We start from the raw sequence: 15,409 nt of genomic DNA, 5'->3' as shown, positions 1-15,409 counted from the left end.
ATAGCGGTATGACCAGAAAAGTACCGGCTCGATGCCTTCGAATCCTATTGTTTGCTGTTTTGGAAATGTTTTGTCACTACAAGTCTTGGTCCTTCGCATCGTGGTAAGGTACAAGCTTTCACTGACTGATCAAGCTCACCCAAGAGTTAAGCTAAGAATTGCCGTGCGTTGGCACACCAATCTATTCGTATTCGTACATCGTTAACATACGTCTCATATCAATTTTCGGGCATGGGACGCCAGCACATGATCAGAAGTGGATTGATCAAGGAGGGGTTGAAAGCAGTTACGCCTGGCGAACAAGCATTTAGCCGGTCTCTAGATCACCGCTCGGGGACTTTTCGAGGCATGATCGGCATACTCGTGTGTTCTACCATGTGGCAAGCCATGTGGTACGGTAATAGATACATTGCGCCAAGGACTTTGGAGATCCGAGGACTTGCGATGACGACGGGTGGTGACGTGTTGCCAAGAAGGGGAAGTGGTGGGTTTACATTTATAGATTAAAACACCCCTATATCATAGCCGGCGCACCTTTGATTGGGTATCTTAGGGATATAGTTTGGTAAAAACCTTGTAGGGCCATGTCCGTTGTGCATTCTTCAACGGCATCAGCGTCGGTTGTTCCACAACTGGTCAATGATTTGAAAGACGGCGGTGACTAGTTTCATAGTGTCCGCATCCATATGTTCTCTGAACCGTTGTTGCATCTTGTCAGGATGCCAGCGGACTCGCTCGGCCTTGAGCAGTGCAACAGAGTCCTCTCGCCACGATTTGGAAGTCCGCAAGAAACGCTCAATTTCATCTTTTGACACATGCTTTGCCTGTCCCGACACTACGGGCCATGGAATAAGATCGCGTGCCTTGGTGGCTGCTCCGTCGTTCGGGTGCTGGGCGTTCTTTAGACTATCCCACTTGGCCGTATAATTATCCCAGGCAGCCTCTGCTTCTTTGGCCTTCTTGCGCTCTTCACCCCGGCGCAGACTTTCCTCCATACGACGGCGTATGTTTTCTCTCTCTGTCTCCTCGCGTTCGAGTTCCTCATCAAGTTGGCTCCGCTGTGCCTTTCGCTTCTGGCGTGCCCGCTCTTTTGCTTCACGTTCCTCGAGGATGTGCTGGTGACTCTTTTCCCACATTTTGGTACGCACATAGTCGGCATACTCTTCCTCGGTCATGCGCTCCAGCTTTCCGTCTGCACCTCGTTTTACATCGGGATAGATATGGACAGGCTGGCCGTACACGCCTTCCCAATACGCAGCGCCCTCGTCGTCGGCAAGCGCGTCGAAGAGAGACTCGCGAAATGCATCTTCGGGTGCCGTTTCTGGAGATGCGGCGCCTGATTCTTCCAGATTGTCGAACAAAGATTCGCGATGCCGGTGGCCGGGGTCATAGTATGTGCCGTCTCGGGTGGACGTGGGATGACGGTCATCATGAGTGCGATGCTTGTGCTTGTGTTTACGTCTTGAATGCCGGTGGTGCCGTCGCGCATCCTCGTCTTGATCTGCTTTGTGTCTCTTGCGACTGTGCCTGTCGGCATCTTCGTTATTGTCCTCGTTATCGCGGCGCCTGGAGCGACGTGTGGAGCCAGACTTGAAGTGAAATGGTGAAGCCTTGGCTTTGGCGTAGAGGCCGTCCTCAGTCGCACCGCTAGCCTGCTCCTCCATGATGAGGACTGTGATGTCTGAATATCCAGCCTTGCATGAGCGTTAAAAGGAATATGCGCAGGTTGCCTGCGACTGTAACCATGGAACAAAGTTGGATGCGGAGGAGGTGCGGAGGTGCTGATGATCTCACTGGTGCGCAAAGGCCTTGGCATGCGACGTCCAACTCGCGTTCGCGACTTGGCCTATCATCTAGCAACAACACACATCATGTCATTCAAGTTTGGGCTAAATCTAAAAGCTAAGGGTAATAACCCGCTCGCAAAAGCTGGAGAGAAACCAGGATTTGCAAAGAAGAAGAAACCGCTATTCGGTGACGATGAAGACGACGACGTAAAAGGCAAAGCAAAGGCAGCAGACGGTGTCCAAGAGATTGGAGAGCTCAGTTTTGAAGACACACTTGCATCTGCTTCGTCAAAGCCTTCAAAGCCCGCCCCGGCAAAACAAAAAAAGGGCCAGCCGCCGGCTCCTCCGAGCAAGAAACCCAAACCGAAAGAAGATGATCCTACCAATGTCGCATATTCCGCCAGCGCTGCCGAAGCCAAGAAACGGGCGCAGGAAGCCCTAGAAGCCGATGCCACTATCTACGACTACGACGCTGCCTACGATGCCATACATGCGCAAGATGCTGCAAAAGCGGCAGCCGACCGCGAAGACGCTGTCCAACGGAAACCCAAGTACATGGACGCGCTTTTCGAGTCAGCCGAGCAGCGGAAAAAGGACCAATTACGCGCGCGTGATAAGCTACTGCAACGTGAGCGAGAAGCCGAAGGCGACGAATACGCCGACAAAGAGAAGTTTGTGACTGGCGCATACAAAGCGCAGCAAGAAGAGACACGCAAGGCCGAGGAAGAGGAGAAAAAACGGCTAGAGGAGGAAGAAGGCATGAAGAAGAAGTTTGGTATGCAGGGCTTCCACAAGCAAATGCTTGCTGAGCGGGAACGACGACATCAGGAAGCCATGGAAGCCGCCGCACGCGCCCTCAAAGAAGGCATCAAGCTACCAGCCGAAGAAACCGAAAAGGAAAAGACCGACGCCGAAATAGCAGAAGAGCTACGCAAGCAAGGAAAGAAGGTCGTGCTCAACGACGATGGCCAAGTAGCCGATCATCGTCAACTACTCTCCGCCGGTCTCAACGTCATTGCAAAGCCCAAATCCACTTCTATTGCTTCTGCCTCTTCCTCTGCTGCCGCAGCTGCACCCAAGTACACTCCTCCCTCACATGGCATTCACAAGGGAGGTCGTAATGCGCAGAGAGAGCGTCAGACTGCCATGATTGCCGAGCAAATTGAGGCTGCAAACAAGAGAAAGGCAGAGGAGGAGGCAGAGGAGCAGGCGAAGATTGAGCGCGCGAAGAAGAGTCAGAAGACGGATCAGGATATTAGTAGTGCAAAGGAGAGGTACTTGCAGAGAAAGAGGGAGGCTGCAGCTGCAAAGGCAGCTGCTGGTGGGAAGTAAATAGAGTAATGATACCCCTTTTTGATGATTTGAGACTTGAGCCATGAGTCGACTCTGTAATATCTGTGTGAGTAAATCCGTGGGTTGGGAGCATAGTTATTATGTCTTGGCCTTTTCACCACCCAGATCATCTATCAATTTCACCTCAGTTGCTCCTCTACTTTTACTTCTCTTCCTCACCATGCTGAGCTTTCTCCTCCTTGTCTTGAACTGGATCATCCTTCTCGTGATCCCCACTATCTCTCGAATAAACAACCATCCCATTCAACGCATTTCCATGCTTCTCAAACTCACACAACTTGACTACCTGCCTCTCCACCAACCATTTCTTGCCCACTTCATTGCACTCGCTGAGCCTCTCCTTCTTCTCTTCGCTCTGCGCATACATGCTGTAATCATCTAGAATCTCATTGCCAATATACAGCACGGGATCTCTATCAGTCAGAAACGTGGGCAGGAGCAAGAACCAATCCACAAACGGCGAATAGACAAACGACTTGGCCGTGATTTTCGCTTCGAGACCAGACTCCAGAGCTGTAACAGAGAGGAGAGAGAGAAACTCAGTGTCGAGAGGTGTGAAAGCCGGGTCTTGAGCATAGCAACGAATCTCAGTCTTCTTGCTGCGTTTGTTGACTGTAGGATGAGTGTTAGATGCGAGTGTAGCAAAGACTTGAGTAGGCAAAGAAGGGGAAGAATAAGAACTTACGTCGTCCAACAACATGCTTAAACAGCACGAGCTGCCACAAACTCCTCCAGCGATGCGCCCAATCCCTACTAAAACTGCCAATCCCTATGCACACTGCTTCTTCAACCCCCCATTCTCTACCCTCGATAACCCTGTTCACTTGAGCCGCAAGCGCCGTATCCTCCCATCGCTCCTGCAGCGTCTTAAAGTCTCCGAGCAACTTCTCGGCCGTTAGATCCTTGACAATCTGCGTAGGCAGAGCCGTGGCACCTTGGCTATTCTCGCTGAGCGAGACCTTGGATAAGCCGTGTGTGATTACGGTCCACCCATCCTCGCTTTGGATCTGCTTGCGTTTTACTCTTCCATATCCTCCACTACCGCTGCTGCCATTTGCTTTGTTTCTCCCAGGCATTCTCCTCCTTCCCACTATCCCCTTTGCTATCTTCCGTTTACTTCACCAACGCCAAAAGCAACCTACCAAACCCGTAAGCGGCCCCACTTTCAAATCCAAGAAAAACAGTGCATATTCTCTCCTCACTAACTCTTTTCTTCGTATATGCGTCTCAAGTCTCTTTCCCTAAAAAGATCCGATGGCCAACACCAAATCAGAATAATGCCCAGCTCCGTGTTCAATTCACCGAAAATCGAACCAACAAAGACTCAAAAAAAGATGGAGAAAAAGCGGGGCTGATTTTACCACTACAGCAAATAATATCTGCACGAGACCTCGCCAAGTCCCCGCGTTCCATGCAATATACGTGTATGAACAGCAACGTCAGGCGGTTGGCAGTGCAAAAGCGGTGAGTGAGCCCTTTCCTAGATTCCGCCGCCGCCGGCGTCGTTGGTGGTCGTTGTTGTTCAGGGCGCGTACAAGAGCGATATGAGAGGGTGCGGGCAATCGGGGTAAAAGTGGGGAACCACAAAAAAAAGATATATAATAGTACGTAGATCAATTGTCGCAACGGGAATTCCGATCGCGAGCACAAGGGTACGTGGGTCTAGAGGGGACAATGGTGCGCATACAGATCGCACCGGAAGGGATGGTGTTGAAAGGTACATTGGTGAGGAGTGAACAAACAACTACGTCGAGTCCATGTTTGGAATATGCTAGTTTCCATGCCTGTATCATTATTGTAACAACTCAACTCTACACTCCCAAAGCAAGTATTCTTTCTCATGGTAGATCTTGTACCGATTTACCGGAAAATAAACTCATAATAGGGTTTTTCCCCTCTTACTCGATGTTGGCATTAGCAGAAACGCCAGCGGCAAGTGGAGAAAAAACTGTGCCTCCCCCGTGCATTGTCGAACCTTTTGCCCTTTCCAACGCAAGCCACCCGCTGCCATCCGGCAAGCCTGCCGCCGCCTCTCAGGCCTCCCGTTGATGTCTTCGTTGTTACAGAAACAGCAAAATAAATAAAAAATCATCTTTTAGTTTTGATGATGAGAAAGCTGGTAAAAAAGAAACGGTAAGATGGTGGCTTTGTTGGTTGAAGTGGAGGTCAATGCGAGTAAGCATTCATCATCATCAACATCATCATGTCCCCAACAGGACCCGGTAAAAATAGAATGATTGTGTAAGAATTTGTGATTAGCATTCATCAGCAGAGCTACTACAGCAGGTGCAGCGCTTCATATACGGTAAAAAAAAGAAGAAGAAAGGGAGGTTCAAGCTGTTTCTTCAGCACCCCCTGATCACGTACGTTCCAACTGGAAGTCTGTCGCTTCAACAAAGAACCGGATATCTTGTACACCTAACGCCATGCCCGTGATACAAAAAACAACAGAAAAAAACAACAGGTTGACTTCTTAAACGACCCATGTTAACCAGGATGCCGTTGCAAGCATTGCTGGTACTAGTATCGATGCATAACCATTTGCGACAATGGTGTGTGGCGCTCGCGATGATGTTGTTGCGTATAGAACTTGGAATCCAATTTTCTGGTCTGGCTCGGTTGTGTTTCTGCAGTTTGTTCCGTTGACCTCTGGTATTTCCGTGTCCCCTGGTTCAGCAAATGTGATGTCGGCGCACTGTTGAAGTTGTGAACAACATGTATAAAGATTGCAAGATGGATCAAACTTACATTGTAGAGGGCAGCGCCGTGCTGCGCCAGCTCAATGACCTGGATGGTGGCATTGTCGCCGACTTTAGGCGTGTAGTTGGCAGGTAATGGTACTTGGGGCAAGCAAAACTGGCCTCCGTATTCCTGGTTCGTGGGTCCTGTAATCTGGAAAACGGGCAACATGGTATGGGAATAGTTCAGAGGCTCGTTGCCGTATCCCATGTTGATGTAGATTTGAGCGAGGGCATGGCCAGGGAACCATCCTGGTTGGATAGAAACAGCGCCACCCTTGAGGGGCCACTTTGTTCGGTTACGCGAAGTTGGCATTCCTCCGCCTGTTGAGGGTGTTAGCTATGGGTTGGGATAGAGGGAAGATTTCGAAGTGACATACAAGGGTACATCCACTGCATGCCATATGGAAACCCATACGAGTCGGTGTCCTTGTGGTAGTTTATTCCAAGCGATCCATCTGGGATAGTCGGGTCCGTGGGAGACAGGGTGCCGTTTGTGTGGATGTTGTTTCCTCTCCATGGCGGGTAGACCATAACAGTATGCGCAGCGGCAAGGGACCAAGTAGCGGCGACAAAGACGAGCTCGGTGAAACGAAACATGGCGGCGGTATGGTGGTGAGAAGGGAGGCTGTCGCAAGGCAAAGATGGCTTTCTCTAGCTATGCGGTGGGGGGGGCGCAGTCCGATAGTATGTAGTCGACACAGCCAGGCAGGGTGCGGTGGCGGGGGCGGTTCAAGACTTAAGAGATACAGGCCTTGGCCGCGACCGTCCTGTGGGAGCCACCATGGCTGGCGAACAGAGCGAGGGGAGCGAATAGGCGATGCAAACCGAGGCGGGCACCATGAGCAGCCATTGCAGGTCAGCACTGGAAGCATTGAGTAGGCAGCGAATAGGCATGGCGCCAGCATATTGGCTTGACCAGGGCGGACGACCACTAAGCTGCGCGGCTGCAGGTCTGGTCGGGCGGGAGGGAACTTAGAGGTGGATAGCGTGGGTGAAAGGCATAGCGGTGGTGGCCGTGATTGGCCCGACTTGTGTGATGGCTTTGCAGGCTATGCCATGGCCGGCCAGGACACTTCTAAGCGCCCAACTGCTCCACCTTTTGCATTGCACAAATGCCCATCAAGAACCCTCCCATCGGCCACACGAACGTCGCCTCCCGTGCCAGCCCGTCGGTCACAGTGTGACCGCAGCGTGATTCATGGCTTGGAACCGCCGCAGTCTCTGCTCAAGACGACTCGAGCCGAGCACTGCAACGGTGGCGATAAGATGAGCGCATGAATCTATGTACGTGTATGCGGACACAGTCAGCTCCGCGCTGATGATATAACATCTACGCCGCAATATACACACCAGCACACCAAGGTTCCAATCTGGATGCATGCGCATGCCCCCGTCCTCACACCGTTGCATCCACGCTGCATGGCCACAGCTGGCTGACAGGCGAAGCATTGTGTTTCGACTCTTGTGATTGGGCCAATGTTTCTTCGCCCCTTGGCCTTGGTCGCTCCAATCTGGCCACTGCACCGGGACTGCCAGAGCTGATCGTTCTGGACCCGCAACCTCTTCTCCATTCGTTGCTAGCACCTGACAGGACCGTAAGTACAAGCGTTACTCCCTTGCACCATGTCAAGAACCATTAATCAAGTGCCGTTGTCTTGGTTATCGTGTTCGACATCGATCCGCCAAGTGTGGTAGGGCTGGTAGTGGGGTATATGTGTCGATGAAATATGCAGGTAGTAGGTGTTGCAAAACCAGGGCCTTCACGCGACCGAGGCTCATGGAAGGCACGACTATATCACAAACAATAAGTATTTCCCTACAACACGTGACTTCGTACCCATTGCTGCAAAACACCATGCCTCGACAAAGAGCACATTCCGTCTATCCCACAACTACCCAACTAATCTGTTCCCAACAAGCCCATTCCAGCCCAGCTCCATCTACACAGCTACTTCATCCGCCTAACTCCCAGCCTCCACTGGCACATTCACCCCCAACCTCCTCAGCCTGTCCGTAGCTGCTTCAACCAGCACATTGTTCCGCTGTATCAGCTCCTGCACCTGCTCGTTTTCCGCCTTTCTCGAGTAGCTCGCTATCTTCACCCCGTTACTCCTTACTCCCTCATTCTCACCCTGTTTCACCGACTTGGTTGCCTCTTCAATCTGTCTCGCTTGTTCTTGATGCACTTGCTTGATCCTCTCCAGACGCTGCCATGCCGACCGCTCGCTACCGTCAACGTCATCGGTTAGAGTCTTGCTCGAAGGATCCACAGCGCTTTCCATTGTCTGTAGCTCTTCGATCCAGCTGCTTTCCTTCTCGCTCAACTGACTAGAACCAATATTAACCATCTTTCGTCGGAGCGCTTCGTAACGTGCATTAATCTGCTCCTGTCGCGCCTTGACTCTCTCCATCCGGTCATCAATCTTCAGGCTTTCGTAATTTGATCCGTCGATTGAGCTGGCTTGACCGTTGTATGTCACATCTTCAATGTTTGCTGCAATTTCCGATGTCCTGTAAATCTGGTCTCGGAACTCTTCCTGCAATCGAGTCGCCCTGTTGAACAAGTCCGAGACTGCGTGCTGCAACTTTGAAGTCTGCGCCGAAAGTGCTCGGTGAACATCCATGAGCAGCGAGAGATTCGCAGGAGATAGCCTGATCTCATCCTGCAGAGTTCCTCGGTGTCGTGCAGGGATATGGATGGATTTGAACAGGTCAAATGAATCATAAAGCTCCTTTGGCGGTTGCCACGCCTCGCGGACTTCTTTGTGGGGCCCAGCAACTGCCATGTACTCGGCAAGTTCTTCCTGAGTAGGTAGTCCGTCTTCTGGCGCATCAAGAAGGGCGGCTTGGGGCTCGCCATTGACACTAGTAAGAAGGAGGTAGCCAACGTTTCCATCCTCGATGACGACTGCTGCTGTGACTTCTTGGTCTGCCACATTGCCAGTAGTGCGTCGTTGCAGGCACTGGTCCACAGAGGTGTTTGCCGACTCCAGTACTCGCTTGAGACGGAAGGCTGAGCCCTGTGTTTGTGACTGGGATAACTCGACCTCGACCTTTCGGATCCAGGGCTCCAATGAGATGTAGAAGACGCCGCTAGCATGCGAAACGAAAAATGAAAAGTCGGTATGTACATCGGGCGTGATGCTCTGGTTGAACGATGATACGTCATCTTTGACCAAAGCAATTGTTTCCACTATAAGCAGCTCATGTTCGTGTCTTTCTGCCACGTCAATCTCATCTTCTGGTGATGGTAGCCAGCGTCCAACGATGCCTTGCAAATCCAAGCATACATGAACCATGCTCGTGTCAGTGAGCAGACATACTACAGCTGTTGGCAAACCCTCGGCTGCTGTCTCTTCATCTTCGCTCTCAGACAGAGTCTTGAGTGAGAAGACAATCATGTCGCTAAGCTCAAAGTCGTCCACCTCAGGTGTCATGGTGAACGGTCCCTGTAGAAGTGGTACCGCAGGAGCGCTTGTCGGACGAGCAAAGACCTTGACTGTATCCCCTTGTTGTCGCTCTTCTATGAAGGGCTCCTCATATAGAATGTCTGACAGCCACGAAACTTGCTTCTCCGCCGTCTTCAGCTCGTCTTTGGGTACTGTCTCGTCTTCAGATGTCTCGGTGTAATTGATGTTGATGGATGAGGTGAGGGTCTCCAGGAATGTGTAGCTGCCGGGCGACTCGACCAATTGCCACTTGCTCGGTAGTAGCGGGCAGAGCGCATACACATCACCAGATACAGTGGCGATCCAGAGCGTCATTGGCGCCCACCCGTGGACACCCTCTTGCTCTGGGAAGTCGCCAAAGCATGCAGATGCAACTTCCAGCTCAACAGAGTCGGGGGAGAAGCCTTTAGAAGCTCCAAACTTGGATGCGCTCAGATCGTCCTGATCACTCGTCGCATTCGCCAGTTTAGGTAGATCAATTGATAGCGCAGGTTCACTGAATGTAGACCTATCCGCACGATTTATCTCCCAGAGCCGCACCACACCCGCCTTTGTGATTGTAACTAAGCAGCGCCCATGATATCCCAAAGGGTGCCATAGCACTGTCGCGACTGAGGACTCTTCGAGAACGTGTACGGTCGGTCCTAGTTGGAAAGTCTTTGGCTTCAAAGGGCCCTCTTCACCGCCTTCAAGCAACGACGGGTCGGGGAGATGGATCACATGGACGGTATGCGATGTCGAGACTGCGAGGTAGTCTTCCTCGGGAGAAATGGTAAGACGCGTAATAGGTAGTGGTATTGAGACTCTGAGGGTTCGGTATGCGGGCTGCGCCTCTTCTTTCAAGTTGACCAGGTCCGCCCAACGGATCTCATTTCCAACCGCAACAAATATCTCTGAACCTCTTGTCGCAATCGTCCTTTGTGATCCTGGTTCCGGTCTTCTCGCTACGACTCCGTTACCGTCCGTGTGTTTCGGCGCAAACAGGTGATAGCCTGGATTCGGGCGGCTGAGCCAGTCTGGGGTGTAGCCAAGAATTTTGGGCATGGCGAAGACTATCCCTGTAAGGCCGAAAAGTTTGGATGTCCACCGATGATAGTGGTGTGAATTTGATTGTTTGGAGGTTGGGGAATCTATGAACAAACATAAGTTCCAGCTTTGAGAGAGCGCGCCAAGGCCGACGCGTCTGGGGCAGCTGCAAGCTAGCTCTCAACCTTGGATCTCGATAATCACTCCAACACCAAACTTTGTAATAGCGCTTGAGAGGCCTGAATACGGTCGCATCTAGAACACATTCCTTCACGTGTGGAACAAATCGTTATCATGCCTGCGCTTCGAAGTACAATCGACCGCCTCGACAAACCAAGCTCATATGCGACAGCAAAGGTACTTATACTCCTTGCGCTCCAACCCGTATCGCATATACTAACAACTCTCAGAAGCGCAGACGCGACCGTAACACACGCGACGAAGAGCGCGCCCGCTCACCCTCGCCTGAAGACAAACTCAAAGATGCAACCACACTCTACGTAGGCAATCTCTCCTTCTACACCACCGAAGAGCAGATCCATGAGCTTTTCTCAAAATGTGGCGAGATCAAGCGACTAGTAATGGGCCTCGATCGTTTCCAAAAGACGCCCTGCGGATTCTGCTTTGTCGAGTACTACACACATCAGGATGCGCTCGACTGCATGAAGTACATTGGTGGTACCAAGTTGGATGAGCGCGTCATCAGGACAGATCTGGACGAAGGTTTTACCGAGGGACGGCAGTATGGCCGTGGAAAGAGTGGTGGACAGGTGCGCGATGAGTACCGAGCTGAGTACGACCCTGGACGTGGTGGCTACGGAAGGGCGGTGGACGAATACCATGAGGCGCAGTAGAGCAGTATTGAGGATTTGGAGATTGCGCAGCAGCATGTTATTGGCGACGGGAAGCAATCCGGAGACGCGAGCTCGACATGAAGGGCTTCTAATAGCGACCACGGCAGAAATGATGAGAAAGCGGTCTCGGCTTAGAATCTTGAGATGCTACAGCGCAAAAGACATACGGTTCAATTCGCTGAGCCTCGGAACGGAGATAACGAGCAGGATCTTCGGTCCAAGGAATGAACTTGCACATTCTACTTTGACGGAGTTTGACGCATGTCACTGGAGGAACTGGCCATCCATCATTCGACATCAATGATTAGTTTTTGTATTTCTAAACATGCATATGAGAGCAAGGGAACCAAATATCAGATACCTTTTGAAATTTACTGCCATCTTTAAAACGCCTGCCGCTCGGGCGATTTCTAGTCATACGGTCTACAAATACAAGTCTTGGGTACTGTTTCATAAGATGCGTAGCTCACTTTGTCCGGTCCGCCAATTCGAACTGCTCTCTTCTTTCTATCGCCTTGAGAACTTCACCCAACCACCACACATGTATACGCGAGTCGTCCGTCAGCTCTGGGTGGAAACTACATCCAAAGACATTGCCCTGACGAACGGCGATTATGTCCTCTGCACCCGCATGATTGTGTTCCTGGTTGTCTTGCAGTGGCTTCGCATTCGTGGATAATGTGGCCATGATTTCAACTTCGCGATCCAGTTCCTTTCTTGCCAGATCATCGACTGGTGTCTTACTTGGCGCAACGACAGTATCCTCCCTCTCACTCTCGTCCTTCTGGACGCCAACCGCTTTGGAGGTGGGCAGCACCTTTTCGACTACAGGTGCGCGTATAAAGACACATCGATACGGATCGCTCTTGCCAGTGTCGCTTGTGGCGTCCAGGAACGGCAGGTTGAGATTGGCTTGGAAACTTTCTTGTTGCCTCCCAAAATGATTCCTGTTCACCCTCACATCCAGACCTCCGATCAATTCTTGTCCGCCCTTCTTTGTCCGGTTCGCGCTTTCTGCAAGCAATATGAGACCGGCGCATGTACCCCACGTCGGTTTGCGCTGGACTTTGACAAAGTCGCGCAGGGGCTCAAGGAGGTTGCTTCGTGCAGCTACCAGGGACATGGTTGTGCTCTCGCCACCAGGAATGATGAGGCCATCGCATTGTTCGAGTTGCTCAGGAGTGCGCACTTGGATGAATTGGAATGGTGGTGCGGAGGCGATATTCGAAGCCGCGGAGCGCAAGAGTTGGATGTGTTCGCTGAAAGCGCCTTGCAGGGCAAGCACGCCAACCGTGACTTTCTGTTCGCTATTCGTAACCGTCATGTTGAATCTTTGAGACACCGATCAACTCCGTAACCAGAGAAAACAAAGGAAAGAAAGTATGTCTACGAGATTACGGCATGGAATGACATGGGAGTCACACAGACGGAAATTGACAGGAAATGCGACAAAACCTTTATCGATAAACCCCAAGTGTTCCCCACTAAAAGCCGCAGTCTAGGCATGTCACCCATCTCATATCAGCCCTAGCCGGATCGCTTCTCCGATCATCATTTTCTGGATCATCGACTTCGACTCTCGGGAACCCCGCTGATGCCGTGAAGGAACAGTCATGGTATAGAAACTCCGAACATGACGCATTAGTAAATCTCGAAGCCATTGCGTCGGGCGCCGAAAAGCTCATATAAGCCGAAGAGCCCGCCAAGTGGGGTCCGCAGCTCGGAATTGTCCCGTCCATCCAGACTACTATATCGGTTGCTCTACTATTTGTCTTGTCACCACCCAGTATTGCTTCATCTGAAGCACAATGGTCGACCAAGACGACAACGGAGCAGCAGGGAGCAGTTTCACTTGCTGGCTCCTGGATACTCGGTCAATATGGCCCGGCACCAAGATTACGGACTCCGAAGCTGTTGGTCTACATCTCCCCGGCTTCCACTGACACAGAATTAATTGTTATCCTAGGCCCGAGAAGCACTTTCACTAGTCAGCCTTGAGGAGCGTGAGAACATTACGCGGAAGTACCACATAGCTGATGCTCGCATGAGCCTCGGCTCGGCACTGCTCAAGCGTCTGTTCGTCCACAGGATGCTGGGGATCCCATGGAAAGACATCAGGTTCGGCCGGAAACGGGATCCCAAGCATGGAAAGCCCATTGCGCTGTTGCCGCCGCCACAGCATGGTCCGGCACCTCTTGAGTTCAACATCTCACACCAAGCAGGCCTTGTGGCATTGGTTGGGTGCAAGACAGACGAGCTGGATGCAGAGGTAGGCGTAGATATCGTCTGTGTCAACGAAAGAGACGAATACCGCGTTATCGACAAGGAAGGATTCGACGGCTGGATAGACATGTACGCCGAAATCTACAGCCAAGAGGAATTGTTTGATCTCAAGTACAACGTCGATTCTTTTCCTCTCCTCGATGGCACAATGGTCACGCAAGAGATAATTGGTCGCCACGACCGATGTTGTGCACGGCACAAGCAACTCAGCATCACGCTCCCGAATGGAGAGAAGCGGGTATTTGATTCAGAACTGCTGATTGATGCAAAGTTGCGCCGCTTCTACACGTTTTGGTGTTACAAAGAGGCTTACATCAAGCTTGACGGCGAAGCTCTCCTCGCACAGTGGATCCCCCGGCTGGAATTTAAGAACGTGCGTGCGCCCCGGGCTGGGACTCCAGCGCGCTGTAGCACGCATGGGACATGGGGCGAACGCATCAGCGACGCAGAGGTTTGGTTCACGATGAAGGCCGATGGCAAAGGGCCTGCAGGTGTAAAGGGTATGAAGAGGGATGAGAGTAAGAGGTTGGACGATACGCGAGTGGAGATTCAGGCTTTTGACGAAAAGTTCATGATTGGGGTTGCGGCAAAGGAGAGGACAGATGCTGTGGTTGATGGAAATAGGCAGAAGTTGCCAGAGGTGCTTACGCAGTTCCAGGCGTTGCATCTGGACGAGGATATTATGAGCGTTGCAAGGGTTGCATGATTCGATAGACTTGATGATGGGAATAGATGTTGCTATTAGTTGCAGTATGCATCCACATATGAATCTAGTGTTTCCGGCGCAAGAAAGGATTGTAATGCTGGTAGTTCAGAGAAGTTGGCGTCATATTGACAACCCTAGCTCATGGCTACGTCAATCCTCGGATTGACGAGTCCATAACGACCCCGCAGCATTCAAACACAGCAATCTCTTTTCTCTGCACTTCTAATACAACTGCAACCAACCCAATTGAGTTTTAAAAAAAAGAACAAAATGTCTTCCAACAGCCTCAACTACCCCCTCCTCGCCATCCCGGCCTACTACGTCTTCTCCCTCATACCCCACGGCTACGCAGGCAGCCTGCTCTCCTCGAATGGCTACAAAGTCAACAATGCGAATCCCAAGGCCTCTCTATCCCCAGACGCTGTAAAAGGGAAAGTGCCAGATGCAGTGTACGTCCTTACCTTCCCTTCAACTCCAAATACTTTATATCAATTTACATATGAGCATGAGACAAGAAGCTGACTTCAGATAAAACAGTTTCCAAAAATACCAACGCGCTGAAAACGCTCAATCAAACAACATGGAGCAACTACCACTTTTCGCCGCAGCAGTGCTCGCGAGTATTCTTGCTGAGCGCACAACGGCCGTGGGGCTGGGACGGGAAGTAGTGTCTGGTGACGCAACGGGCCTGACGACGTTTGTGGCGGCGTGGTTTGCGGTTAGGACAGCGTACGTGGTGTCGTATGTGCAGATTGCGGATCACGCAACGAGTTTTGTGAGGAGTAGCTTTTGGGCGGTTGGAAGTGGGTTGGCAGGGTATCAGATTTATAAGGCAGCGGCATTGTTGGGGTAAGGGGTTTGCTTGAATTCGTGTACAAAATAATTGTATAGAGTGTGGTGGGAATTATTCAAGATGAGGTATCAATGCTCTCGTCTGTGTATGTTGACGCTCGCTCTTGTATGGTGTTCCATAAGGACTTCTCTACCATGTCGCTGTTGAAGAACCTTGCTGCATCTTCGTGCGACCAAGACACTTTGATCGATGGCGGGATGTAGTTGATGAAGCGCGTCTTCATCTGATCCATGTACTTGCGTTGGATAGACTCCTGATCATGTCCCGTCCACATGTTAGAACGAGGCGCGGTACCGAACGTGATGGTGAGCCGCTCAAGGCCTGTAAATGTATCAAATATGTACTTTAGGGCAAATG

At 51.3% G+C, this 15,409-nt stretch overlaps 9 protein-coding genes across 9 annotated transcripts; 4 read left to right on the top strand and 5 right to left on the bottom strand.

Moving 5' to 3' along the window:
* Positions 1-125: 125 nt before the first annotated feature.
* On the bottom strand, positions 126-1,740 carry COCSADRAFT_37572 (uncharacterized protein). Its single transcript, XM_007702264.1, has one exon. It carries the CDS (start codon positions 1,662-1,664, stop codon positions 612-614), a length of 1,053 nt encoding a protein of 350 aa, XP_007700454.1. The 5' UTR covers positions 1,665-1,740; the 3' UTR covers positions 126-611.
* A 131-nt stretch (positions 1,741-1,871) lies between these two features.
* On the top strand, positions 1,872-3,110 carry COCSADRAFT_62051 (uncharacterized protein; the record flags this gene model as incomplete). Its single annotated transcript, XM_007702313.1, has 1 exon — positions 1,872-3,110. A coding segment is annotated over one exon (1,239 nt), but the record flags the coding sequence as incomplete, so codon positions are not given.
* A 90-nt stretch (positions 3,111-3,200) lies between these two features.
* On the bottom strand, positions 3,201-4,515 carry COCSADRAFT_331939 (uncharacterized protein). Its single transcript, XM_007702637.1, has 2 exons — positions 3,826-4,515; positions 3,201-3,752 (listed from the first exon to the last, which is right to left on the bottom strand). The coding sequence occupies exons 1-2, from the start codon at positions 4,214-4,216 to the stop codon at positions 3,283-3,285; spliced, it is 861 nt and encodes a 286-aa protein (XP_007700827.1). The 5' UTR covers positions 4,217-4,515; the 3' UTR covers positions 3,201-3,282.
* An 844-nt stretch (positions 4,516-5,359) lies between these two features.
* COCSADRAFT_119158 (uncharacterized protein) lies at positions 5,360-6,606 on the bottom strand. The gene is made up of 3 exons (XM_007702636.1): positions 6,259-6,606; positions 5,889-6,202; positions 5,360-5,835 (listed from the first exon to the last, which is right to left on the bottom strand). Exons 1-3 carry the CDS (start codon positions 6,476-6,478, stop codon positions 5,614-5,616), a joined length of 756 nt encoding a protein of 251 aa, XP_007700826.1. The 5' UTR covers positions 6,479-6,606; the 3' UTR covers positions 5,360-5,613.
* Positions 6,607-7,676: 1,070 nt separating this feature from the next.
* On the bottom strand, positions 7,677-10,441 carry COCSADRAFT_37568 (uncharacterized protein). The gene has a single exon (XM_007702263.1). It carries the CDS (start codon positions 10,372-10,374, stop codon positions 7,843-7,845), a length of 2,532 nt encoding a protein of 843 aa, XP_007700453.1. The 5' UTR covers positions 10,375-10,441; the 3' UTR covers positions 7,677-7,842.
* A 209-nt stretch (positions 10,442-10,650) lies between these two features.
* Positions 10,651-11,210, top strand: COCSADRAFT_91061 (uncharacterized protein; the record flags this gene model as incomplete). Its single annotated transcript, XM_007702635.1, has 2 exons — positions 10,651-10,713; positions 10,767-11,210. The coding sequence occupies 2 exons, from the start codon at positions 10,651-10,653 to the stop codon at positions 11,208-11,210; spliced, it is 507 nt and encodes a 168-aa protein (XP_007700825.1).
* A 382-nt stretch (positions 11,211-11,592) lies between these two features.
* Positions 11,593-12,713, bottom strand: COCSADRAFT_331904 (uncharacterized protein). Its single transcript, XM_007702634.1, has one exon. The coding sequence runs from the start codon at positions 12,532-12,534 to the stop codon at positions 11,677-11,679; it is 858 nt and encodes a 285-aa protein (XP_007700824.1). The 5' UTR covers positions 12,535-12,713; the 3' UTR covers positions 11,593-11,676.
* Positions 12,714-13,018: 305 nt separating this feature from the next.
* On the top strand, positions 13,019-14,199 carry COCSADRAFT_90691 (uncharacterized protein; the record flags this gene model as incomplete). The annotated part of the gene is made up of 2 exons (XM_007702633.1): positions 13,019-13,123; positions 13,177-14,199. 2 exons carry the CDS (start codon positions 13,019-13,021, stop codon positions 14,197-14,199), a joined length of 1,128 nt encoding a protein of 375 aa, XP_007700823.1.
* A 135-nt stretch (positions 14,200-14,334) lies between these two features.
* Positions 14,335-15,080, top strand: COCSADRAFT_331906 (uncharacterized protein). Its single transcript, XM_007702632.1, has 2 exons — positions 14,335-14,648; positions 14,737-15,080. The coding sequence occupies exons 1-2, from the start codon at positions 14,470-14,472 to the stop codon at positions 15,050-15,052; spliced, it is 495 nt and encodes a 164-aa protein (XP_007700822.1). The 5' UTR covers positions 14,335-14,469; the 3' UTR covers positions 15,053-15,080.
* Positions 15,081-15,409: the final 329 nt, after the last annotated feature.

Source organism: Bipolaris sorokiniana (genome assembly GCF_000338995.1).
Source record: "Bipolaris sorokiniana ND90Pr unplaced genomic scaffold COCSAscaffold_8, whole genome shotgun sequence".
NCBI classification, from domain to species: Eukaryota; Fungi; Ascomycota; class Dothideomycetes; order Pleosporales; family Pleosporaceae; genus Bipolaris; species Bipolaris sorokiniana.
This window is presented reverse-complemented; position numbering and strand designations above follow the sequence as displayed.

Coding starts and splice junctions, on each gene's coding strand:
- COCSADRAFT_37572 (XM_007702264.1), bottom strand. CDS start 1,664: ATGGAGGAGCAGGCTAGCGGTGCGACTGAGGACGGCCTCTACGCCAAA.
- COCSADRAFT_331939 (XM_007702637.1), bottom strand. CDS start 4,216: ATGCCTGGGAGAAACAAAGCAAATGGCAGCAGCGGTAGTGGAGGATAT. Junction 3,753..3,825: donor TAAGCATGTTGTTGGACGAC/GTAAGTTCTTAT, acceptor CTCATCCTACAG/TCAACAAACGCAGCAAGAAG.
- COCSADRAFT_119158 (XM_007702636.1), bottom strand. CDS start 6,478: ATGTTTCGTTTCACCGAGCTCGTCTTTGTCGCCGCTACTTGGTCCCTT. Junction 6,203..6,258: donor CATGCAGTGGATGTACCCTT/GTATGTCACTTC, acceptor CACCCTCAACAG/GCGGAGGAATGCCAACTTCG. Junction 5,836..5,888: donor ACGGCGCTGCCCTCTACAAT/GTAAGTTTGATC, acceptor CAACTTCAACAG/TGCGCCGACATCACATTTGC.
- COCSADRAFT_37568 (XM_007702263.1), bottom strand. CDS start 10,374: ATGCCCAAAATTCTTGGCTACACCCCAGACTGGCTCAGCCGCCCGAAT.
- COCSADRAFT_331904 (XM_007702634.1), bottom strand. CDS start 12,534: ATGACGGTTACGAATAGCGAACAGAAAGTCACGGTTGGCGTGCTTGCC.
- COCSADRAFT_331906 (XM_007702632.1), top strand. CDS start 14,470: ATGTCTTCCAACAGCCTCAACTACCCCCTCCTCGCCATCCCGGCCTAC. Junction 14,649..14,736: donor GGGAAAGTGCCAGATGCAGT/GTACGTCCTTAC, acceptor CAGATAAAACAG/TTTCCAAAAATACCAACGCG.